The following is a 23382-nucleotide window of genomic DNA, read 5'->3' on the forward strand; positions in this document are numbered from 1 at the left end:
CCATAAAAATAAGCAACTGAGAGTCGAGAAAATTAAATCACAACAAGAGTTAGCACTCTCACCAGGCCTTTGTGCCGGCAAGCCGATAACAGTGGATTACATATACATAGCGATTAATTGAGAGGAAACCGTAAAAATTGAAAAAAGGACACTGACAAATTTAGAATGCCATCAGTCAGACTCAATTTAGGCCAGATTCCTGCCGACTAGTAGTAGAAAACATTCTTCGTCTCAACAGCATGGCTTCTGCTTCTTGTGAAAGGCATAGTGCCATCATCTTGAAAGTCACAGGGCTGCTCTTCATCGATCCTTCCAATTTTCCCCAGTGCCACACTGTAACTTCTGTCCATGACACTATGTCCATTTATTTTCCAACACCTCCCGTCCGGCCCTGTCTTATCGAACTCCGTGCTGCTCCAATTATATTTCCTGGATATTGATCGATAAAGCTCTTCAAGATTTTCGTTGTCATCCGACTTGGTTGAATTCTGTCTGCCAAAGTTCTTCGGCAGATTGGATATGTGGGTCACCGGGCACGCCACAACATTGGCACTAGCCACTTTACCATCGAAGCTGACCATGCTATCCACATACAAATCTCTGGCTCTACGCAGAAATCTTTTGGGTGCACCAATCGTGTAATGCCTCAATCTGCTCCACCTATTCTCTGTAATCTTCATTGTACCAGTCATTGACCTGTAGTCTGATTAGGCTGGCGCTTCTTCCTTCTGTTTTACTAGTTAGTTCTTCTCTTCCGTTATGTGATTTCATCGTGATGGTCATTGCAATATATAGAAAGAACTCCGCTTTGATTGTTACTGTGTTGGATTAGGAAGTCAAGTAAAATTCAAAGGGAAAAGCATGTAATGAAACCAAGAAGACTTTCTGAGGTTTGAGTCAAGAATTGGAACGACAATGCTGTAATCTTGTCTTTTGTAAATTGATGATTGTGATTCCAGATTGGGTGTTTGGATTTTGGACAAAAAACAGACCGGACGCCTGTTTTGGATATTTCGCATTTTTTATTTTGGGATTTGACATGTTCGAAATGGTCACCGTGGTCCTTGGATTCGTTGTATATGGATACTAGCTGACCCAAGGAACACTTATGACTTATTTTCCTTCTATTCTTGACCTGATGATGGGGATATCCGAGATTTTTCATTTGATTCAAGGAAAAGAAAACACAAGTAGTAACAGGACATTACTATAAAAGTTATCACTGTAGAAAAAGATTATAGCTCATGGAGTTCATATTTTAGGAAAGGGAACTAGTTGGGAGCATCAAATCCATTGATTACCTCCACTTTCAAACACTCCATCAAATAAACAAAGAAGCATGAAAGAAGGAAAACCGTTGCTTTGGCATCAGATTCAAAGTGGAATCACCACTTAATTATTACAAATTAGTGCCAAACATCATTAATTAGACGGAAGCGTCCACTTAAAGTGGATGACTATAACATAAAAACCAAGTTGGATGTCAACAAAAACTGGGTAATTTGAGGATGATGATGGGAACTCAAAATTACTTACTCTTTGTTCTTTCACTCATAGCTCTTTCAGTCTCTAGTAATGGTAATTCCACCGCAGAATCCAAGTGTGACTGCCATCACACATCAATCAACGCTGGAAATTTTCCAGGAGGTTTTATCTTTGGGGCAGCATCATCAGCTTATCAGGTGTTTGCAATAGCATAGCAGTTTAAGGCATAGATGTAACTTGAAGCTGTTAGCTATGTAACTATCTTACATACTTGATGTAAAGAGGAAGCATAGAAAAAGAAGTGTTTGTACTTTGTACGTTAAACTGTCAACTTTCTTCTTCATCTTCTCTGGCTATGTTTTTTTCCCTCATTGTGCATGTTGATGTCTTTTTCCCAGTGTGAAGGTGCATTCAATGTAAATGCCAAAGGCCAGAGCATGTGGGATAATTTCACTCACATGTATCCAGGTTTCATCAATTATTCCTGCCTGCAAGACGACATCCTGCCAGCCTAATGCCTTATACATTTGTTTTTCTAATTCTTCTTTTTCTTCTCTTGCAAATAATTTCAGACAAGATATTGGACCACAGTAACGGAGACACAGCAGTTGATTCCTATCATCGCTACAAGGTAAAATGTCTGTGTTCATTTAGTTCTTAGCTTTGAGAATTTCTGAACTTTTCTCCTGTAGGAAGATGTGAAGATTGCAAGATATTTGGGTCTTGATGCCTACAGATTTTCAATATCATGGCCTAGGATATTGCCAGGTGATGTTTGTGCTCCCACGTTCAAATGACATTGATGAGCTGTTGTACCTTTTCTTGGTTGCTTTAAAGTTTTTACTCTGTTTTGACTAAATAAATATTCTGAAGGATTCAGGTGGAACGATCAAGGAAGGTGTGAATCGAGAGGGGATTGATTATTACAATAATCTCATCAATGAACTTCTGGCTAATGGTTCGTTCGCACATCAATTAATTTCATCCTTTTCTTGTGACAAGAAATGTGGACGGAATAAGTTTTCCATCTTGTTGTAAAACCAATTATGAGTTTACGAGTTCTGAGTATTGCAGGGATAGAGCCTTTTGTGACTATTCTCCACTTCGATGTTCCACAAGCTCTGCAAGATGCATATGGTGGATTCCTAAATGCTCAAATTGTGTGAGCTTTTAATAGTAACTGACTTGTAGTTTCTATTTTGAACTCTCTGTCAGTCCATGAATTCATATTAGTTCAATTCTTGTCTAGCTACTAACATTTCACAATAATCATCAGGGATGATTTTTTGGACTTCTCAGACCTCCTGTTTCACCAATTTGGTGACCGCGTCAAGTATTGGGTCACTATAAATGAACCATGGACATTCACTGTTTATGGTTATGCATATGGTTTATTTGCACCAGGCCGTTGTTCAAACTGGCAAGGGCTCAATTGCACTGGAGGCGATTCAGCCATAGAACCATACCTTGTGGCCCACAACCAACTTCTTGCCCACTCAGCTGTTGTAAATTTGTACAGAAACAAGTATCAGGTCCCTTGGATAAGAACCTCCTTGAATTTCTTGAATCATATGTACAAGGAAGTTTTGTTACGATTTAACTTTGACAAAGGCATGCAGGCAATACAAAAGGGGAAGATTGGAATATCATTTGCTTCATATTGGTTTGAGCCACACGACGAAACAATTGAGAATAAGAAGGCAAAAGATAGAGCCCTTGATTTCATGCTAGGATGGTGAGTGGTTCTAGTCGACGGTCTTTCTAAGCACACCAAGAATTTCTTTTTCTTGAGTGCCTATTCTTAAATGTTGTCCATTTGTGCCAGTAACTACTCATACTGAATGATTCTAACTTACGCATGTTTTCAGGTTTATGGAACCATTAACACGAGGTACTTATCCAGAGAGTATGAGGGTCCGAGTAAGAGGCCGATTGCCCAAGTTTACTAGAGAGGAAATAAACATGATGGAAGGGTCCTTTGATTTCATTGGATTCAATTATTACGGTGCTATGTATGCATTTAACAAACCCAACTCGTCCAGCTTCAGCTACACCACGGATTCTGAGATTGACATCACAGGTAATTTTAGCCAATAGGATTTCTTGCATCATTTCACTCAGTTGGCGATCAACAGGATGTAAATTGTTACCTGTTTTGAGATCTTATCAATTTCATGTAGGGAGGAGAAATGGGAAGCCAATAGGTGAACAAGCAAGAAATTCAAGCCGGATCTACATATATCCACAGGGACTTCGGAAAATTCTGAGGCACATAGAAGAAAAATACAATGATCCGCTGATTTACATCACTGAGAATGGTAAACCACAAAATTGATTGACAAAATATGTTGTTTTACTTTTCTTTGAATTTTGAAAATCAGTTTTTCATACCCAGAAACTTAATCAATTTTCAGGGCTTGATGAGGCAACAAATGACACTTCAGGAATATCCTATGCAATAAAAGATGACATGAGGAAAGACTACATCCACGACCACATCTGTTGCCTGCATGAAGCAATGGAGTGAGGCCCTCTTCTTTCTAATTTTCCCCTTAAGACTGACACACGATTCTGTCTTGCAATACATAAATTATGATCGAGGTGTGTTTTGATGTGCATGGCAGGAAAGATGGAGCTAATGTTAAGGGATATTTCGTGTGGTCGTTGATGGATAATTTCGAGTGGGCTTCCGGATTTTCAGTTCGCTTTGGACTTAATTATGTGGATTTCAAAGATAAGACGTTGAGACGATACCCCAAGCAGTCTGCCCTCTGGTTCAAGAATTTCCTTCTCAAAAGAATGTTAAGTTGTGAAGATTGATTTGAAGAAGAAAAGGATAACCTGATTCAACTTAGAATTCCCAAGTTGAGTTGGAGAAGGATAACCCGATTCAAAGTTGAGTTGGAGAAGGATAACCTCATTCAACTTAGAAATCCCAAGTTGAGTTGGAAAAAGGATAAGTCATGACTATATATACTACTCTTATTAGCATTGTTTTATAGAGCAAAGTAGAATAGAGTAGAGAGAAAAGAAAGAGTTGAGACGAGGGTGAGTGTTGTCTTTCACGTGTGGTGAAGACTTGCATACAAGTGTGTGTGTGTTGTACTCCTCAATTTTCCTCCTCTTTGAGTATTTTCTCCTGGCTTGGTATCGCCCCCAGACGTAGGATTTATATCCAAACTGGGTTAACAAATTCGTGTGTCTTTTATCGCCTTCATATTCCACCTGTTATCCATCTTAACCCGATCCATTTCCTAACAACTGGTATCAGAGCCTGGTTCAAGGAGTTAAGATGGAGGGAAAGTTTCCAGTCGAACGGTTCAATGGTTCCGACTTTGGGTTTTGGCGTATGCAGATGGAGGCCTACCTGTACGGGAAGGACCTGTACGAACCACTTGCAGAGAAGTCCGAGAAGACGAGTGATGAAGAATGGAAGGTGCTCGATCGAAAGGCGATGAGCGCAATAATCCTGTCGCTCTCTCGGAATGTCGCCTATCATGTGAAGGGAGCAAAGAGCACGAAGGAAGTTCTACAGACTCTTGCCGATATGTACGAGAAACCCTCAGCAATGAACAAGGTTATGCTGATGAAAAAACTATTCAGGTTGCAGATGGAGGAGAGGAAGTCGGTGGCCGATCACCTCAATGACTTCAACCAACTCACGACACAGCTGGCGTCTGTGGATATCGTGTTTGACGATGAGGTAAAAGCGTTAATTTTGCTTTCATCTTTACCTGACAGTTGGGATGTGGTTGTTACTTCAGTGAGCACTTCGTCTGGGAAGGAGAAGATGAAGTTCGACAACATCAGAGACATGATGTTGAACGAGGAAACCCGTAGAAAGCAAACGGGTGGATCATCTGGCTCTGCGCTACATACAGAGTCCAGAGGGAGACCTGACACACGGGGTAAATACCGTGGAAGGTCAAGGTCAAGGTCCAGGGGGAAGAACAAGGGCAAGAAGGAGATGGTGTGCTGGAACTGCGAGAAGCCCGGACACATGAAAAGCGAATGTCGGGCGCCAAAGAAGGAAAAGGAGGGCCGAACAGCGAATGCCGCGACGGAGGAGATCACGGATGCACTCTTGTTGAGTGTGAGCAGTTCTTCCGATGATTGGGTTGTGGATTCAGGGGCCTCATTCCACTCATGCAGCAACAAAGACATCATGGAGCCATACACCTCAGGTGATTTTGGCTTAGTTTATCTTGCAGATAACAAACCCCTCAAGATTGTAGGAAAGGGAGATGTGCGGATCAAATCAACGAATGGGTCATGCTGGACCCTACATGATGTGAGACACATACCAGGACTGAAAAGGAACTTGATCTCAGTCGGACAGCTGGATAGTGATGGATTCCACACGACGTTTGGAGACGCGAAGTGGAAGATCAGTCGGGGAGCAATGACTTTGGCTCGAGGACTAAAGTCGGGAACGCTCTACATGGCGGGAGGATCTAGTTCAAACATTCCCTTTGCAGGAACTGTATCGCAGGCTAACCTGTGGCACAATCGCTTGGGCCACATGAGCGAGAAAGGAATGAACGTGCTGAAGTCGAAAGGACGGTTGCCCGAGTTAAAATCGGTGGAGGTGGGTCATTGTGAACACTGCGTGTTCGGAAAGCAGAAGCGGGTGAGCTTCTTGACCACAGGAAGAACTCCGAGGAAAGAAAAGTTGGAGCTTGTTCACACCGATTTGTGGGGGCCAGCACCAGTGTCATCTCTTGGTGGATCAACGTACTACATGACATTCGTCGATGATTCCACTAGAAAGGTATGGGTGTATTTCTTAAAAAGAAAATCTGATGCCTTTGATACATTCAGGAGATGGAGGGCACTAGTGGAAAATGAGACAGGTCTACAAGTGAAATGTCTCAGATCGGATAACGGTGGCGAGTACAACAGTGAAGGTATCAAGAATTACTGCGCCGACCATGGAATCCGAATGCAGAAAACAATCCCGGGGACACCTCAGCAAAATGGCGTTGCTGAGAGGATGAACAGAACACTGAATGAGCGTGCGAGATGCATGCGATTGAAGAGCGGACTACCAAAGATGTTTTGGGCAGATGCAGTCAACACGGCTGCTTTCTTGATCAATCGAGGGCCTTCTGTCCCGTTGAACAACAGGATACCAGAAGAGGTATGGAGTGGTAAGAAAGTGGATCTTTCTTTCTTACGTACGTTTGGTTGTTCAGCCTATATTTTGAACGATGATCGGACTAAGCTGGATGCTAAGTCGATTAAATGTACATTCATTGGGTATGGGACTGACGAATTTGGGTATAGATTCTGGGATGATCAAAACCGGAAAATAATTCGTAGCAGGAATGTTATATTCAATGAGGATGTAATGTACAACGACAGGAAGGTAAGCCCGGACGATGACAAGAAGGAAAGGGAATTTGTTGATCTCGATATTTCAAATTCCGGGATCATGAGACCAGCAGATACGGATTCAGTGGGAGTTCAGACGGACGAAACCGAACAAACGGAGATAGAGCCAGAACCAGTATCGGAGGAACCGATTACTGAAAGCAGCACACCCTTGGCACTAGGTCGAGAACCGAGGCTGAGAAGGGCCCCAGATAGGTACTCCCCCTCTCTTTATTACTTGCTTTTTTCTGATTGTGGAGAACCCGAATGTTACGCAGAGGCAGTCAATGATGTCCACAAGAGCAAGTGGGAGCTTGCGATGAACGACGAGATGAACTCGTTGAAGAAAAACAACACATGGGAATTGTGTCAGCTCCCAAAAGGAAAGAAGGCCCTACAGAACAGATGGGTCTATCGGGTTAAGGAAGAATCAGACGGGAAGAAGCGGTACAAGGCAAGACTCGTAGTAAAGGGATTCCAACAAAGATACGGTATTGACTTTACTGATGTTTTTACACCTGTTGTCAAGTTAACTACTATTCGTCTTGTGTTGAGCATGGTAGCGGCAGAGAACTTGGAGTTACAACAGATGGATGTAAAGACAGCCTTCCTACACGGGGATCTTGAGGAGGAGATATACATGGTACAACCAGAGGGGTATAATGGAGATGATCAGCAGGTGTGTCGCCTGAAGAAAAGCCTGTATGGATTGAAACAGGCTCCGCGGCAGTGGTACAGGAAGTTTGACAACTTCATGCTAGAGATAGGTTTCTCTAGATGCAATGCTGATCATTGCTGCTACGTGAAGAGGTTCGATGAGTTTTTTATCATTCTACTCCTGTATGTTGATGACATGTTGATAGCAGGATCAAATGTCAAGGAGATCAATAGGCTCAAGGATCAGTTATCGAGGAAGTTTGACATGAAAGATCTTGGCGAAGCAAGACAGATATTGGGCATGAAAATCACAAGGGACAAAGGTATTGGTAAATTATGGTTATCTCAATCTGATTATATTGAGAAGGTATTATGCAGATTCAAGATGGAAAATGCAAAACCGGTTGGAACGCCATTGGGAAATCAGTTCAAACTATCCAACAGTGATTCGCCCCAGACTGACTCCGAACGTGCAAAGATGAGAGTCACACCGTATGCCTCAGCAATTGGGAGCCTGATGTATGCTATGATCTGTACTCGACCGGATATAGCACATGCAGTGGGAGTAGTTAGCCGTTTTATGAGCAATCCAGGAGTGATGCACTGGGAAGCTGTGAAATGGATTCTTAGGTACCTGAGGGGTACTAAGGACCGAGCATTGGTGTTTGGTAAGGGCAAGCTTACCTTGTTTGGGTTTGTTGACGCTGATTTTGCAGGGAGTGACTATGACAAAAGGAGGAGCACTACAGGGTACGTGTTCACATATGGCGGTACAGCCGTATCCTGGGTCTCAAAGTTGCAGAAGGTTGTCACACTGTCCACGACGGAAGCTGAGTACGTGGCAGTTACTGAGGCAGCTAAGGAGCTCATTTGGCTGCAACACTTGTTGGGTGAATTAGGGAAACCTCAGGCAGATGTGATTCTTCATAGCGATAGCCAGAGTGCGATCCATCTGGCAAAGAATCCCGCGTTCCATTCGCGGACAAAGCACATCGAGATCAAGTACCATTTCATCCGACAACTTCTGGAGAAGAAGGCACTGCAGCTGGAGAAGATCCAAGGAGAAAAGAATCCTGCGGACATGCTGACCAAGGCGGTTGCGATGGCGAAGTTGAAGCTGTGTACGGCTTCGACTGGCCTTGATGACTAGAGTGGACAAACCCGGCGGTACCAAGAAAGAAGTGGAGAAAAGCTAATCAATCTTCAAGTGGGAGATTGTTAAGTTGTGAAGATTGATTTGAAGAAGAAAAGGATAACCTGATTCAACTTAGAATTCCCAAGTTGAGTTGGAGAAGGATAACCCGATTCAAAGTTGAGTTGGAGAAGGATAACCTCATTCAACTTAGAAATCCCAAGTTGAGTTGGAAAAAGGATAAGTCATGGCTATATATACTACTCTTATTAGCATTGTTTTATAGAGCAAAGTAGAATAGAGTAGAGAGAAAAGAAAGAGTTGAGACGAGGGTGAGTGTTGTCTTTCACGTGTGGTGAAGACTTGCATACAAGTGTGTGTGTGTTGTACTCCTCAATTTTCCTCCTCTTTGAGTATTTTCTCCTGGCTTGATATCGCCCCCAGACGTAGGATTTATATCCAAACTGGGTTAACAAATTCGTGTGTCTTTTATCGCCTTCATATTCCACCTGTTATCCATCTTAACCCGATCCATTTCCTAACAAAGAATTGTTCAGAGTTTGAGTACTCGAGAATATGGGACCAATGAATTATAGAATTCTGGACAGCCCTTTTAAGTTCTTTTACCTATATTACCAGAGTGAATATGTCCGTAATAATTGCTCAGTGTAAGAATGGTAGTGGATATGTAATCAGATTGAAAGCTCAACAATTTTCTTTAGTTAAATTAATTACACCATATTTTCTGCATTAAATAAAACCTGAAAACAATTCTACCATTACATAATTCAAATACTAAAAACAAGCTGAAAATGAAATAAATCTCCGGGCATGAAGAAGTAGTTCGTTCTAGTCCATTCTGAACATTGTTTGTTCACCCTCTGCTTGGGAATCAATACCAAAACTGTAACAATTCTCACTCATGGCACGGTACTCATCCTGGAAACTCTCCTGATATGCTGGAACCTCTTTCTTCTTCCTCAGTTGCTCGAGTTCTGCTGCCACTTCTTTCATGCTTGGTCGTTTACGAGCATTTATTTTGAGACATCTCTTGGCGAGTTGTGCAACTGCAAGAATTTCCTCTTTCTCACCTTCATATACCACTACTTGCTCCAGAATTTCAAACAAACAATTTTCTTTAACTGCTGACCGAAAGCGAAGTGCCAGCCCCTGATCATCTTTCACGGAAGAGATAGCCTTTTGCCCTGTGAGGATTTCCGCAAGCACAACGCCAAATGCATAAACATCACTCTTGTCATTTAGTTGTCCTGATCTGAAGTATTCAGGATCCAAGTAACCAAATGTGCCTCCCACAAACGTTGTTAAGTGAGTTTTATCAATGGATACTGATCTTGAGAGCCCAAAATCAGATAATACAGCCTTGTAATTCTCATCTAACAATATGTTGCTCGACTTTATATCTCTGTGGAATATGGCTGTTGAAGCACAAGAGTGCAAATAAGCAAGCGCTCCCGCAACTTCAGCAGCAATACGTAGCCGATTCTTCCAGGAAAATGATGAGCTGTTAGGCTCATTATGAAGATGGTCTGCCAGTGTTCCATTAGACACGTATTCATATACGAGCAAAGGAACTTCTGCCTCCAAACAACAACCCAACAATTTGACAATGTGCCTATAGTTTATCTGAGACAGAATTAGAACTTCATTTATGAATTGGCCAACTTGATCGCCGTTGTCAATTATGTTTGCTTTCTTTACTGCAATTATTCTTCCATCTGATAACATTCCCTTGTAGACGGTGCCGAGCCCTCCTTTGCCAAGAATACGACTTTGGCTAAATTTATCTGTGGCCTTCTCCAGTTCCTCGATCCTGAAAAGTGTCAATTCAAGTAATACACTTCCCCCAGCTGGGGATCTCTGCTGTTGCAGTCGCAAACCTCCATTTCTCTTGAAATATTTATTCTTCATTTTCTTTTTTTTAATTTTTTTAAGCTTTCGCCAAGTCCAGATGCCAATGGAGACTAAAATTACTAGACCAACAGCTAGGCCAGTGCCTGTTTTTGCAATTAGCTAGTTTTATTAAGTAGCTTAATCCCACAAATATTATTTATGAGCAAAGGAGGACTTAATTACCTATGGGAAAGAGCTCTGCAAACATATGTCGACGACTAGGCAAGCAGAAGAAGCCGCCTTCTACGTTAAAGCAACGATGTTTTGTTGGGCATTCGTTGTCTTTCTGGTTTGCACACTCATCAATGTCTGCAAGTAGAATTTAACTTAGCAACATGTAGATAATTATGGTTGTTTGAATTAACTTTCTTGACGTTCACAACCTGTGAGAAATAAATGAAATTGCAATTACCTTGGCATCCATGGGGGTGATAAGGGTTACCTCTGTAGCCACTGCTGCATTTGCATCTGTATCCCTTGACTGGACTATAGTCAATGCATTCAGTGTTCTTGCCACACACATAGTCTGTTGCTTTATGGCAACTGGTATTCCCAACTGCCCATTCATATATTACCGGGACAACATAACTTTGATTACATGCAGAGAATTTGATGTTACTGAGGCGAAGGAAATCCTTTTCAATAAAAGTGAAAAAACGACAAGGGTCTTTTGTGAGGGTATTCATTGTTTCAATCCACAAAGTGAGAGCCGTTAGATCTTTTGGTAAATTTATTTGGCAGCAATTCAGACCCGAACAAGACCAGCTGGGGACTAGAGGCGACCGGCAGAGAGACGCACACCCTCCCTGGAACTCTCTGGTTTCGTTGTCAACAATATAAACATAAATATCACATCCCAATGCAACAAAGGTATTTCTAGTGTGGGATATGCTGTAATGATTGTTCAAAGGAAATATGGGGAGAGAGGTTTTCCAAGTTTCTCCTGGTTTAGCAATTTGTGGCAAAGCGCTAACAACAAAATCTTTACGTCTGAGGGTGTGGGTTGAGATAGAGATGGAGTCAACTTGCCAATCTAACCAAGCTAGGGAGGCGGAACCAGTTGAGTGGTTGCATCTGACTTCAAATGTTTGGTCAAGGTAACATCCCTTGCTCATCCCAAAAGGATACGGAATTTTGGAGCTGCCACATTTCCTTTGGCAATGATCAACTGCAGCAGACTGCATTCCTTTGGGTACTGCTGCTTCTGTGATGTGGGATTGGAGGAATATAGAGAGGGTGCAGATGATTATGAGAAAGAAAGCATTCAGAAAATGATGATAACCAGCTTCCATTTGTCTTACTTAATTATAATATATACCTAGCTAGCAAGGTTCATTTAATCCATCTTTAAATGTGTGTGTGTGTGTCAAATATCATGAGAAGCCCTGTTGCATGCAATTATTGCATGAATGATTGAATGAATGAATCACTAGCCTGTTGCTGCTCAGTCTTGTTCGTCTAAAAGCAGGAGGTGGGTGTGGGTCTGAGAAAAAGATGTGGTTCAAAGTGTGAGTCTGAGATGGTTGCAATCCAGTAACATACTTCTTTTCTTATCAATGCAAAAGCACGTTTGCTTGTTTGTGTTTGTTGACTCTTTTTTTTCTTTTTCTTGTCTCTTTGATTTAAGTTTCTTAAGCATGGTTGCAGGGGTACTGAAGTCTCCTGGTGAATGGGCTTTGATAGGATGATGATGATTTGAAACAGAGAATTCTTGCTATACTTGAAAAAATGTAATTCCGATCCATCAAAACCAATATTCCATCCATGATTCAATATCTTTATGTTGTTTGGATATTTTCTAGTCAGTTCTCATGAATTTCTTATTACTACTTCTGGATGTCGATTAGACGGCTTATCTTTTAAAGATTTTATAGCTTTAATATCAAATTTGAAGATAAGTGGTGAATGCTATCATTGTACAAATTATGAAGTGGATATTGGGTTTGATTGATGAGGTTTAGAAGGGCCCGGGAAAGGTAGCTATGGTTGATAGACTGCTCATGCACATAAAGATAACCCCCCTTTCACTACAATTATTTTTACCACTTTAGGTTTCTTTTGTGATGGAATAACAAAGCAAAAGCACTTGTTGACATTATGCGGTACAGTTCAATTTGGTTAATTAGGCCAAAAAAAGCAAATGGTGGGAAGCAAAGAAAGAGACTGCACATTAAATAAAGTTGTGCGTGTATAATAATAATACCAATAATATAATGAACTATTTATTTCTACGGTGTAACCACAGAACTGACTCATTAATTATACACAAAAATCAATTATATTATTATATATTGCTTTATGGGCCCATTCCATTTACAAAGTTGAGTCCACAAGCCACTATTCCTCCTTTTGCACTCACCTAAAATAACTCCCAAGAACGGATGGCGCTACAGTTGACCACTCTCTGATGGGATGGCTTTAGGCCCCTTAGCTACATGGAAACGGAAAGAAGTTGATCACTATCTGCTTCGGAAGCAATGCCAGAACTGTTGTAGCAATCCTGACTCGTGGAGCCGTACTTATCCCATAAATTCTCTTCATGTCCTGAACCCTCTTTTGTCTCTTCATGTCCTGGTGCCTTTTTTGTCTTTCTCACTTGGTCCAGTTCTGCCGCCACTTCTTTCATACCTGGTCTTTTCTGGGCGTTTATTTTCAGACACCTCTTGGCGAGCTTGGCAATTGCATGAATTTCCTCCTTCCCACCTTCATATACCACTACTTCATCCAATATCTCAAACCAACAATCGTCCTTAACTGCTGACCGAAAGCGAAGTGCCAGCCCTTGATCATCTTCAGAAGACACAGCCCTTTGACCTGTGAGGATTTCTGCAAGAACAACCCCAAATGCATAAACATCGCTCTTGTCGTTAAGTTTTCCCGACCTGAAGTACCCAGGATCCAGATACCCAAATGTGCCTCCAACCAATGTTGTTAAGTGAGTTTTATCAATGGATACTGATCTCGAGATTCCAAAGTCTGATATTACAGCCTTATACTTCTCATCTAACAATATGTTGCTCGACTTTATATCTCTGTGAAATATGGCTGTTGAAGCGTATGAGTGCATGTAAGCCAGCGCCCCTGCAACTTCAGCAGCAATACGTAGCCGATTCTCCCAAGAAAATGTAGAGTTACTACGCTTATCATGAAGATGTTGCGAGAGGGTGCCGTTGGATATATATTCATATACCAGCAATGGCGCTTCAGACTCTAAACAACAACCAAACAATTTGACTATGTGCCTGTGATTTATCTGGGACAGGATACAAACCTCATTTATGAATTGCCCAACTTGAGCACCATTATCAATTATGTTTGCCTTCTTTACAGCGACTATTCTTCCATCAGATAACATTCCCTTGTACACAGTGCCATGCCCTCCTTTGCCAAGTATACGACTTTCGCTGAATTTGTCTGTGGCCTTCTCCAACTCCTCAATCTTGAAAAGTGTCAACTCAAGTAATACACTTCCCCTAGTTGAGGATATCTGCTGTTGTAGTAGTAGACCCCCGTTTCTCTTGAAATATTTCTCCTTAGTTTTCTTCTCTTTAATTTTTTGAAGCTTTCGCCAAGTCCAGATGCCAATTGCAACTAAAATTAGAAGACAGACAGCAAAGCCAGTACCTGTTCGTGCAACTAGCTAGTGTTATAATTTAGCTCTGTTCTGGGAAAGACTGTTTCGTAAGACCATAAATATTTTGAGCAGAAGAGAACGACTTAATTACCTAATGGAATTAGCAGTGCAAATATACGTCTACGATTAGGCAAACAGAAGTAACTTCCTTCTGTGTTAACGCAATGGGCTTTCTCCGGGCAATTGTTATCTTTGGCGTTGGCACACTCATTGATATCTGGACATAGAATTAAATTAGCAGCATGTGGATAATGACACTTTTTAATTTTTTTCTGTGGAGAAACAAAGGAAATTAATATTATTACCTTGGCATCCTTGGGGATCATAAGGGTTACCTCGGTAGCCTTTGATGCAATGGCATCTGTATCCCTTAAGTTGAACATAGTCGATGCATTCTGTATTCCGGCCGCATACATATTCGTCTACTCTTTCCCTTGCTTTATTGCAGCTTGTATTACCAACCGCCCATTCATGTATCATTGGGACAAGATAAATTTCGTTACATGTAGAGAAATTCATCTTATTGACACCAAGGAAATCCTTCTCCACAAAAGTGAAGACTCCACATTGATTTTCCCTATATTCCGTCCTGTAACCAATTCGCCGAACCCATACAGTATAATTGCTTAGATTTTCCGGGAAACTTATTTCGCAGCAACCCAGACCCGAACAAGATGGAAGCTGCAGAGGGACTTCATCATTGGGATTGCAGAGAGACGAACACGACCCCTGGACCTTGCTCGTTTCTGCATCCAAAAGGTAGGTAAAAAAATCACATCCCATTGCAACAAACTTATTATTGGCCGGGGATATGCTGTAATGCTGGCCTACGATCGGTGTGAAGGAAGAAACATAGGGCCCCTCTGATCTATTAAACGGAACCGTTATACCGCGAAAATCCTTATGGCGCAGTGTGTGATTTGAGTTATTGATGTTGTCTACCTCCCAGCCTAACAAAGCTAGCGAAGCTGAACCAGTTGCCTCATTGCATATGACTCTGAATCCTTCGTCGAGGTAGCAACCCCTGGTCGTGCCAAATGGATAAGGAATTTCCATGTCACCACATTTCCTCTGGCAGTCACCCGATGCCGTTGCCACGGTTGCTTCTGCTTTAATTTCTGCCGCTTGGCAGAGTATTATGTCGGTGCAGATGATCAGAAAAGCAAGCAAGAAATGAAAATCAGGTGCCATTTTCGTCCGTTGGTTCTTAATCCAGCTAACAATTGTTTCAGACATCTCTCCATGAAGAGCAGAATAGGGACTTGGATATCATGCTACAGGAGTCGCATCCGAAAGCAAAACCTTCTTCTTGTCAGTTAACCAACGTGGAATATCCGGGTCAGAGAGGGACAGCTCCGAGGTTATTGATTGAGATTCCTTGCAATTGCCTTTTCCATTCTCCTCCGTGACTTTTGTCTACTGCTGAGGACGAAAGGGCAGCAGATGAAGTGCATGCAATCAACTCCAAATTGCAAAATAATATCTGAAATGTGTGGGAATTGTGCTTAGACAACTGACAACTCAACCAAGTAAAATACACGGTTACATTACATAAGGTTATTGGAAAGAGCAACTCTGAATATTGTTCAATTGAGTCAGGGTATTACATAGGGGGGGCTCAAACACAAAAGTAAGCTCTTCCAAGAAATTTACAGTGATTGAACAGTTCCCGGTCCATTCAGGCTTGTAGTTGTAATTGGATACACATAAATCATAGCAGATAGCACTCCCCGCAGGCCCAGGATATTTTTCTTGCCTAGTGAAAAATCTGAGTGATGTGAATTGCCATACAAAATTTTACAATTATACTTCCTAATGCACTTTGGAGAAAAAGTACGACCTTGATCTTACTTATATAAGCAAAAACATATGGAAAACCCTCCATCTTCCTTGAGTTATAAAATTTGGTCATCATACAACCACCATAGTTCAATTGTATACTATATGTATCATTGGTAGAAGTCAAAGAAAAAAAAGAATATAAGAAGCTATATCGACTTAATTCTTTTTTTTCTTCTTTTTGTAATAGAATATATGGATTTCAGCAAGAAATCTATGGTTCCTGGTGGGTAACATCTTGCCTACTCCACTCCCAGATTGGCACATAGTTTTTAGCTAACTCCATATCCTTCAGATTGTCTTCAGGCCTTCTAAAAATTGCAATTTGGGATGCAAACCCAGGTTCAACATCAGCAGCACCACCAACGCCACTGAATTCAACACTATAGTTATGCCTTGCTGCCAGGCCAGATGCCCATTCATTGAACTGAGACCTGGTCCATTCGAATTTGTGATCATGGTTTCGGAATTTACAACTTTGTGCCTGATTCCTTTCGTCTAGATCCTCTTCTTGGCCGTGAGGAGCAGATCCCTGGAGAATCACATTGTACTCATAATTTGGGGTGGAGACGATAAGGATCCTGGGACTGAAAGAGCTGAGCACTACATCTCCAAATAAGCATGCATCTTGTTCCTCCATATGCTCAATCACCTATAAAGTGCACATTTTCCATGTCACCAGTCAGTTAAAACCGCGGGGGGAGGGGAGGCGCAAAGTTCATGAAAAATATATCCGACAAGTATGTGAGCCTCATACCTCCAAGCAAGTCCCAATGTCAAATCCATGCAGTCGAGAATCATATTTCATGATGGAACCATCATATAACACAGCAGATTTGATTTTGCTACTTGACTCCTTAGAATCCAGTAATCTGTTTAGCTTTGAGTGGAGTGACTGCATTTGTAGAGAGATTATTCCAACTAGGAAAGTTATTCCTTGCCAATGTACATATGTGCCTGTGTGTATGCTGGGGGTCAGGGGAATGCAAGGGCTAGTAACCATTTGATGGGGAAGGGCCATGTGGGGTCCAGATGCAGGTGAGGGGACAAGGAGGAATGGGTGCAAGTGCAGTTGGCGGTGGGATGGAGGAGAGAGGAGGACTTTGTGTAGGTATTTATCATCCACAAATCCTCTTGCACCAAGTCCTCAAAGTAAAAGTAGCAGTATGGATGGACAACCATGATTATCTGAAATTTATTAATCCTCCCTCCTCCAATCCTCATCCCTAACATCTCCAAAGATATTCAATAAGTTACAGAGGGGAAGAAAACCCAAAAAGGAAAAAATAAAAAAAGAAGGAACATGTTTATTGAGTAGATGTGATCACAGTCTAACAGCAAACAGCTGTAATGCTGCTAACCTTAGCTGCTCTTGCAAGAGCTCTCTGTGAAATATCAACTCCAACAATCTTCTCCAGGGAAGTTGGATATGACAGCAAGGAATCCAATAAACTTCCAGAACCACAACCAAAATCAACCTGAATTAAAAGTGAATATCAATACTCATACGCCCAACTATTAGCTTCAAGAATTATTTCGAAGAATATCAGGTTATACCAAAGAGGCCGCAGAAGATTCTTTAATATGCTCCAATGCAAATTCCACACGCTGCTTTGAAAGAGGGGGGCTAAACAGAGCTTGCTCCATTCGCTCTTCCAATGGTTCTGTCACCTGCAACAGAGTTACATTGTACTCCAATTTGCAGCTTCCTGACACAAGGAAACAAAAGAGAAGGAAAGAAAAATAAAAACTACACTAACAAGAGGAGAAAGGAGTTTATCTGTTCAAGACATGCTTATTGGTCTAAGGCCACAGAGCATGCGACAGATCCTTTAAGGGATAGACATCAAATAAGTGTCTTAAAATCAAGTTTTAAACTGATAACTTACTTGATGATAATAATGATAGAGTTTCTGCAGAATTGGCAGCCACTGCCAAAATGAACTCACTCGGAGGCAACTTCACTCGAAAATTTGCAGATTGACCAACAGTCATCTGCGCCACAGCTGCTTCAACATGAGGCAAAACGGCTTCATTGCCAATCTCAAAGTCAAACTCTTCAGAGCTTTCGAGATGTTCTTTCATGCAGTCTCCTTCTCTAAACAATGAAATGCTGTAGCTTATGCATGCTAAAGAACCATTAGATGGAGTGACTCCTGAGTTTTGACCCCCAATATCAATAAGAAATGGTTCATTTTCATTCGCATTATCACTGTAAGCTAGAGTCCTGTTGCTCCCAAAGTCATGCATCAAATGACATAAGGCAAATTCCTTAAAGAAGTAACGAGGGGTAAAGTGAATGTCAAGCTTTTCTGCCAATAAGTTCATCTTCTCTAAGGACATATCTGGGTTTTCGAAAAATATGTTCAGCCATGACAGAACTTTCAAAGAAGCACTTTGCATGGCATCCGTCTGCTTTCTATGAGATTCTTGAGGCGAGCACTGTAAGATTAACTCCTGACTTTTGGAATGTATCTTTACTTCACAAGTAAAAACTTCGATAGATCCCACTGGATCCCCAGTAGTAGCAGCCAGACCTGATCCACTTTTTTCTTCCTTACTCGACTGCATAGCTTTCAACTTTTTACGGGATCCTGGTAAATCTAGTGAGGGATCCAATAGATTGCTTTGAATAGAGAAGACAGGTTCAGACAAATGGTGAAAACGGCAGAATGTAGAAAGTGTGTCTCTCGGAAAGGAACCTCTCCAATTGCTTTTTGTTGTAAAAGCTAAAGGCAAATTAGCAGTAAGTATTGCCTCTCTAGATATCTTGTATGCTCCACTAGGTATCTTGTTGACAAGCATCCTTCACAAAGAGGTAAAGAAAAAAAAAGGAGCAATTAAATTAGGATAGAATTCCCAAGGTTTTGAAAAGCCCCAACAAAGAAATTTTGCAGATTTAGACCACATATTTCCCAGATCTGAAGGAGGACAAATATCAGCAATTAATAGAACCCAAAGATCTTACCTATAATACGAGCGCAGGGAAACAGCTTCATGGAAAAGATCTGTAGACTTCCATGTATACCCTACAGAAGCTAAAATGGCATCACCATATACTTCCTGACCAGTAAAGTAACTTGCCCGGGCATTTAAAGATCCTTCAAAGTGGCTTGCTTCTTTCACTTGAGGCTCTGAAATGTGGTCTAACATATTTCTCTTGGGAGCAGAGGAATATATTCTCATTTCAGAGGTAGCCTTGCCAATCGTTCTACATAATAACCAGTAGGTTAAGTAAATAAAAAAGCTAGTAGGACGATCAAATTTGCTACAACTGAGCAAGCCATCTCCATTTTATAAAACATAAATAAAACATCTCAATTTACGGGCATATTTCATATTAGAGTACAAACCCTCCTGCCAGACCCAGTTCCTTAAGGTAAAAAAGCCAACAGCATTGCTAAGGTACCTGTGTTTTTTTCCAAATTAAGAATAGCTTGGTTCAGTTGCAGCTGTGGCATATAGCAGCAGTAAGAAACTATATAAAGCATATCCAATGAAAGTGTCCATGTCAAACTTCCCTAACTATGTGTTTTTAGAAGCTGCAAATTAACCTCAACCACTTGTCGATCATCTTTATTAATAACCGGATACTTGAGGCAACAGAATAGTCTGAGAGAATAAATTCTAACAGTAGTACCATAAAAAGAATGGAACTGTTACAACTGACAGACGTTGACTCTGACTCATATTCCCTTCTATCCTGATTGGAGCATCTTGCTCTGTCATCTACTTTAGAGGTACATTAAATTTCATTCTGGAAAACTTGTATTAACAAAAGTTACAAATAACTTGGTTAGTATGCAAACGATGTCAGTTCACTTATATATGATGACATGAACAAAAGTACCACAACAATTTGAGGATAGAACATAAACAAGCATGAACTACTTAGCATTAGCTGTAATGTGGCTTATGAAAGTAGATTCATGCTGCCCATAATATCAAGTTATCAAGCACGAGAAACAAAAGGCCACAGAAGAATCTGTTCAATATTCTTTCCTAGAATGCTGAAAAACTAAACTAACCGCACACAAACCTCTTTCACAGAAAATAAAGCAAGATATGAAGTCCAAATAACACATCTTGTTCCTCGCTTTTCACTATAAAACCCTGATATGTGCTAATATTTGTTACTTTCGAGAAATATGGATAACAGACCACCTGGAAATTAAGTTATGAAATCGTGTACCATATGCATCCTTACTTTACCTGGAAATCAGAACATCTGAAGCCTCCGACATACCTAGCTGACGAGCAATAGTATCTAGGTAATAACCAGTTGCATTAACGTGAAGCGTCAAAGGTTCAACGGTCTTGTCCAGTGGAGCTGGAATATGTATTACTTCAATTGGAACGCTTGCGAAGTTTGGTTCTTGCATTACAGAAGATACAACCTCTGGAGGATATGGATTTCTCCTCCATAGTGAAAATTGCTTATCAGATATCAATGCCAAATCAGTCAGTTTAGCTGCTGCCCTCATAACTAGTAACATCACTAGCAGTGAATTTGCCTCAGCCGCAGGATTTATGTATTTGCATATATTACCAATCTTTGCATCATAAACTGCAATTACCGAAACTGGAATATGACCATTGAAATCGCCATCTCTTCTCAATGCTGCTCTGAAGTGACCACTGAGTGGATGGGGAGATGAAAGGAACTTCGTTGTCGCCAAAGAAAACACAAAATGGAGTGTCAAAAAAGAACGAAGAGAATTTCAGTTGCAAATAAAACTTGATGAAGATAAAATGCATGGCTCTAAAACACAAACCTCATTTGCAAATAGAAAAGCAACACGACCTGCCAAATCATCCCAAGCTTCCTGTATGGTGGGATTATATTCCTTCTGACAGATGCCCAGCTGCAGCAAAAAATTGGAAACGTTACAAGTAATGGAAAGCTCCTTTATTGGGTAGTAACAGAAAGAATCTTAGAATAACATTTAAAAAGAAAAAAGAAACAAAAAGCATGAAGAAAAGACATTAGAAATAAGTCATAGTTAAGAACTTGGAATCCAAGACGAGATGATTTGAGAATCAAGAAAAAGAAAGTGGATAATCAACTCGTGTTTACCAATCTAGAAGACACTCAAGGAGATTATTTGTGCAAGTATAAAGAGAGAGGATAAGGATGTTTTCTTTCTTTTCTCTTTTTTCCCCCTTTCCATTAGGGTTGCAAATTAGTTCGATCTCATACCAGCAAACTAGCAATTACATTGACATACGCTTGCACACAATAGCAAGCATCATCAAAAGACAAAATAGAGAATCCAAGGTTCCAAATATGATATCAAAACTCTGGTACTCCCTACTTTATATGAAGAACCAACTCCAAATTCACAAAATAAATCAAGGCATGAAGTATATAGGTTCTCAAAGTTTTTCCCAAATTGATTTTTGAGAAACCAGGTGAGGAGCACACAATTTGGCATAACTAAGACATGATACTATAAATTTCTTCAACAAATAGTAAGAGGAAGAAACAATGGAGAAGTTTGTTATTAGGGAAAACAACATATTGAGAAACCTTTTCTATGGCTTTCTCAGCAGCCGATTGCTCAGCATCCTTTTTCCTTCTAAAGGTGCCCGAGACAATAGTAGCCTCAGGAAGATGCAGAGTGCACCGATAAAGACACGGCCCCTTTTGTGGAATAGCTAAACCTGGACAAACATCTTGAGTTGAATCTTGTACTTCCTCAACCTTATAACAGGCCTTATCACCAAATCGTTGGTGTATAATTGCCTTAGGTGTCAATGATGACTTCTTTGAAGGGTTAGCTGCAGATCTTCCTATCTCAGTCATTTTCACAGCAGCAGTACAATGATGCATACACCCTATAAGCACAGGTGAACCTTATTTTCGACTCGTTACAATTATGAAGAATTGTAACCCAGTTCTGTACCTCCTGCATCAAATAAAATCCCATGTATAATCACTCCCTCTGAATAGTATAAAACCAAATAATAACTCAGAAAAAGAATGAAGCTCTGTCTGTGCAGTCAGGGACAGATGCCTTAGAGAGAATTCAAAGAGATAATGTTCCATCTTTAGATATAGTGATATATGTAAAATGCAGGAGCAGGATTCTCTAAAAATCCAATCTCTTGGGTGGTGAAGAGATGATCAAGAGCCATGGTTAGCAGCAGCTTAAACACAAATTGTTGTTCATTGTGCAGCCACCAGCAAAAGCACCTAGTATTTTCAAAAGGCTTAGAGAATGCCAGTCCACTTTAATTTTTGGAAGCTATTTATTTTATTGTCCTTAACTCTTCATTTCCTCATGTAGGTTCGGTTCCCACAAACAGCAGGTGAACCGTTGCTTTAAGATCTAACATACAATTCAACAGGACCTAAAACATAATACAAGAGAAATAGAAAAAAGATCCACCATGTGATCGTGATTGAAAACCAGCAGTGTTCTATACATTTCACAGATACTTATGAGCCATCATACCAGCAAAACCTTTCCAACCAAAACAAAGCAAAATGAGCTCATTCAACAAGTGACATCTAACTTCTATATGATGAAGAAGCAATGCAGAGAATACCACCATATAACCCGTATAGTTTGACATGTGATCAGGAATAAAGGTAATAAAAGAAAAGAGAATCTTAGATTATCTTGCCTATAGCTTTAGACAAGTACACACCATGAAGGAGGCTTGGTTAGAACATCTAACATAATCTTTTACAAGAAAAAAGAAAGATTAATAGCATATGACTGATAAAGGTTTAATAATGAATGTCTTACTCGATGAAGAGGATTTACGCGCAACTCACAAACACCGAAGAGGGGAGAATAAACCTGCTGCAAGTAGCGTTGAGATTTTACACATGATTTTAAAACTTAAAAGAATGGCGGAGAACACCAGAAAGATTTTGACCAGTCACCGAAGAGAAATTTTTCACGAAAAATTATGTACCCCAAGTATCAAGAGAAAAAAAAGAATGGCGTACGATCAATCCATCTCACGGAACCTTAACATTGAAAAAGACTAGCGCATTCACGCTCGCGTACACCCCTCTGTCCGCCTGCTTGCCGTATGCATGTATGTGAAAGAGTTCCTGCGTGTTTGTGCGAGCGTGAGTGTGTGTGTCGCGGTGAGAGAAACAGAGAGGAGGAGAGAGATTAGAGAGTAGAAAAAGGGAAAGTGAGAGAGAATAAAGGGTTTGAAAGTTGCAACCTTTGAGTAGGCGTTTGGGTTTTGGGTTTTAGACTGAAGAGACGAAGGAAGACCCATAAAAGCAAAGCCGTTTTATTGCGAGGGAGCGGTATCTCTCCATTGCCTTTCCTTACAATTCTCTGCAGTTCAGTTCTTGCAAGTAGACTCGTCATTTTAATTGGCA

At 40.8% G+C, this 23382-nt stretch overlaps 4 protein-coding genes across 21 annotated transcripts; 1 reads left to right on the plus strand and 3 right to left on the minus strand.

Annotated features, from left to right (window-relative positions):
* The first annotated feature begins 98 nt into the window (after positions 1–98).
* On the plus strand, positions 99–9332 carry LOC105167539 (beta-glucosidase 12). 5 transcript variants are annotated; one of them, XM_011087310.3, is made up of 13 exons: positions 99–1682; positions 1884–1953; positions 2058–2116; positions 2178–2253; positions 2366–2443; positions 2560–2647; positions 2762–3017; positions 3105–3220; positions 3354–3565; positions 3666–3803; positions 3900–4008; positions 4110–4279; positions 9191–9332. In XM_011087310.3, exons 1-13 carry the CDS (start codon positions 1509–1511, stop codon positions 9241–9243), a joined length of 1599 nt encoding a protein of 532 aa, XP_011085612.3. In that variant the 5' UTR covers positions 99–1508; the 3' UTR covers positions 9244–9332. The 5 variants fall into 5 exon arrangements, with proteins under 5 accessions (XP_011085612.3, XP_020551752.2, XP_088739598.1 ...); XM_020696093.2 differs by having other exon boundaries at positions 99–1799; positions 2762–3220; XM_088883472.1 differs by having other exon boundaries at positions 2762–3220.
* Positions 9333–9344: 12 nt separating this feature from the next.
* Positions 9345–12231, minus strand: LOC105167540 (wall-associated receptor kinase 2). The gene is made up of 3 exons (XM_011087312.3): positions 10971–12231; positions 10742–10867; positions 9345–10662 (listed from the first exon to the last, which is right to left on the minus strand). Exons 1-3 carry the CDS (start codon positions 11848–11850, stop codon positions 9497–9499), a joined length of 2172 nt encoding a protein of 723 aa, XP_011085614.1. The 5' UTR covers positions 11851–12231; the 3' UTR covers positions 9345–9496.
* Positions 12232–12817: 586 nt separating this feature from the next.
* LOC105167541 (wall-associated receptor kinase 5-like) lies at positions 12818–15913 on the minus strand. Its single transcript, XM_020696147.2, has 3 exons — positions 14498–15913; positions 14284–14409; positions 12818–14182 (listed from the first exon to the last, which is right to left on the minus strand). Exons 1-3 carry the CDS (start codon positions 15426–15428, stop codon positions 12990–12992), a joined length of 2250 nt encoding a protein of 749 aa, XP_020551806.2. The 5' UTR covers positions 15429–15913; the 3' UTR covers positions 12818–12989.
* Positions 15914–16060: 147 nt separating this feature from the next.
* On the minus strand, positions 16061–23352 carry HEN1 (double-stranded RNA binding protein-related / DsRBD protein-like protein). Of its 14 annotated transcripts, none has more exons than XM_020696146.2 (12): positions 23220–23352; positions 23014–23100; positions 22787–22840; positions 21562–21940; positions 20807–20896; positions 20244–20695; positions 19000–19242; positions 17921–18837; positions 17589–17740; positions 17393–17509; positions 16789–16926; positions 16061–16683 (listed from the first exon to the last, which is right to left on the minus strand). In XM_020696146.2, the coding sequence occupies exons 4-12, from the start codon at positions 21862–21864 to the stop codon at positions 16246–16248; spliced, it is 2850 nt and encodes a 949-aa protein (XP_020551805.1). In that variant the 5' UTR covers positions 21865–21940; positions 22787–22840; positions 23014–23100; positions 23220–23352; the 3' UTR covers positions 16061–16245. The 14 variants fall into 14 exon arrangements, with proteins under 14 accessions (XP_020551805.1, XP_088739595.1, XP_020551803.1 ...); XM_088883469.1 differs by having other exon boundaries at positions 22787–22843; XM_020696144.2 differs by having other exon boundaries at positions 22993–23100.
* Positions 23353–23382: the final 30 nt, after the last annotated feature.

This window comes from Sesamum indicum, linkage group LG8 (genome assembly GCF_026168435.1).
Source record: "Sesamum indicum cultivar Baizhima isolate 11 linkage group LG8, ASM2616843v1, whole genome shotgun sequence".
Classification (NCBI taxonomy): domain Eukaryota; kingdom Viridiplantae; phylum Streptophyta; class Magnoliopsida; order Lamiales; family Pedaliaceae; genus Sesamum; species Sesamum indicum.

Bases quoted from the DNA above. Each gene is read 5' to 3' on its own strand.
- LOC105167539 (XM_088883472.1), top strand. From the start codon at position 1,509: ATGATGATGGGAACTCAAAATTACTTACTCTTTGTTCTTTCACTCATA. The intron at 1,683-1,883 runs GTGTTTGCAATA...TCTTTTTCCCAG, and splicing joins CAGCATCATCAGCTTATCAG to TGTGAAGGTGCATTCAATGT. The intron at 2,444-2,559 runs GTTCGTTCGCAC...TGAGTATTGCAG, and splicing joins CAATGAACTTCTGGCTAATG to GGATAGAGCCTTTTGTGACT.
- LOC105167540 (XM_011087312.3), bottom strand. From the start codon at position 11,850: ATGGAAGCTGGTTATCATCATTTTCTGAATGCTTTCTTTCTCATAATC. The intron at 10,868-10,970 runs GTAATTGCAATT...TTCTACTTGCAG, and splicing joins TCACCCCCATGGATGCCAAG to ACATTGATGAGTGTGCAAAC. The intron at 10,663-10,741 runs GTAATTAAGTCC...TTGCAAAAACAG, and splicing joins TGCAGAGCTCTTTCCCATAG to GCACTGGCCTAGCTGTTGGT.
- LOC105167541 (XM_020696147.2), bottom strand. From the start codon at position 15,428: ATGTCTGAAACAATTGTTAGCTGGATTAAGAACCAACGGACGAAAATG. The intron at 14,410-14,497 runs GTAATAATATTA...TTCTATGTCCAG, and splicing joins TGATCCCCAAGGATGCCAAG to ATATCAATGAGTGTGCCAAC. The intron at 14,183-14,283 runs GTAATTAAGTCG...TTGCACGAACAG, and splicing joins TGCACTGCTAATTCCATTAG to GTACTGGCTTTGCTGTCTGT.
- HEN1 (XM_020696146.2), bottom strand. From the start codon at position 21,864: ATGCATCATTGTACTGCTGCTGTGAAAATGACTGAGATAGGAAGATCT. The intron at 20,696-20,806 runs GTTTGTGTTTTA...GCGACAACGAAG, and splicing joins CTTTTCTATTTGCAAATGAG to TTCCTTTCATCTCCCCATCC. The intron at 18,838-18,999 runs GTAAGATCTTTG...CTCTTTGTGAAG, and splicing joins TCCCTGCGCTCGTATTATAG to GATGCTTGTCAACAAGATAC.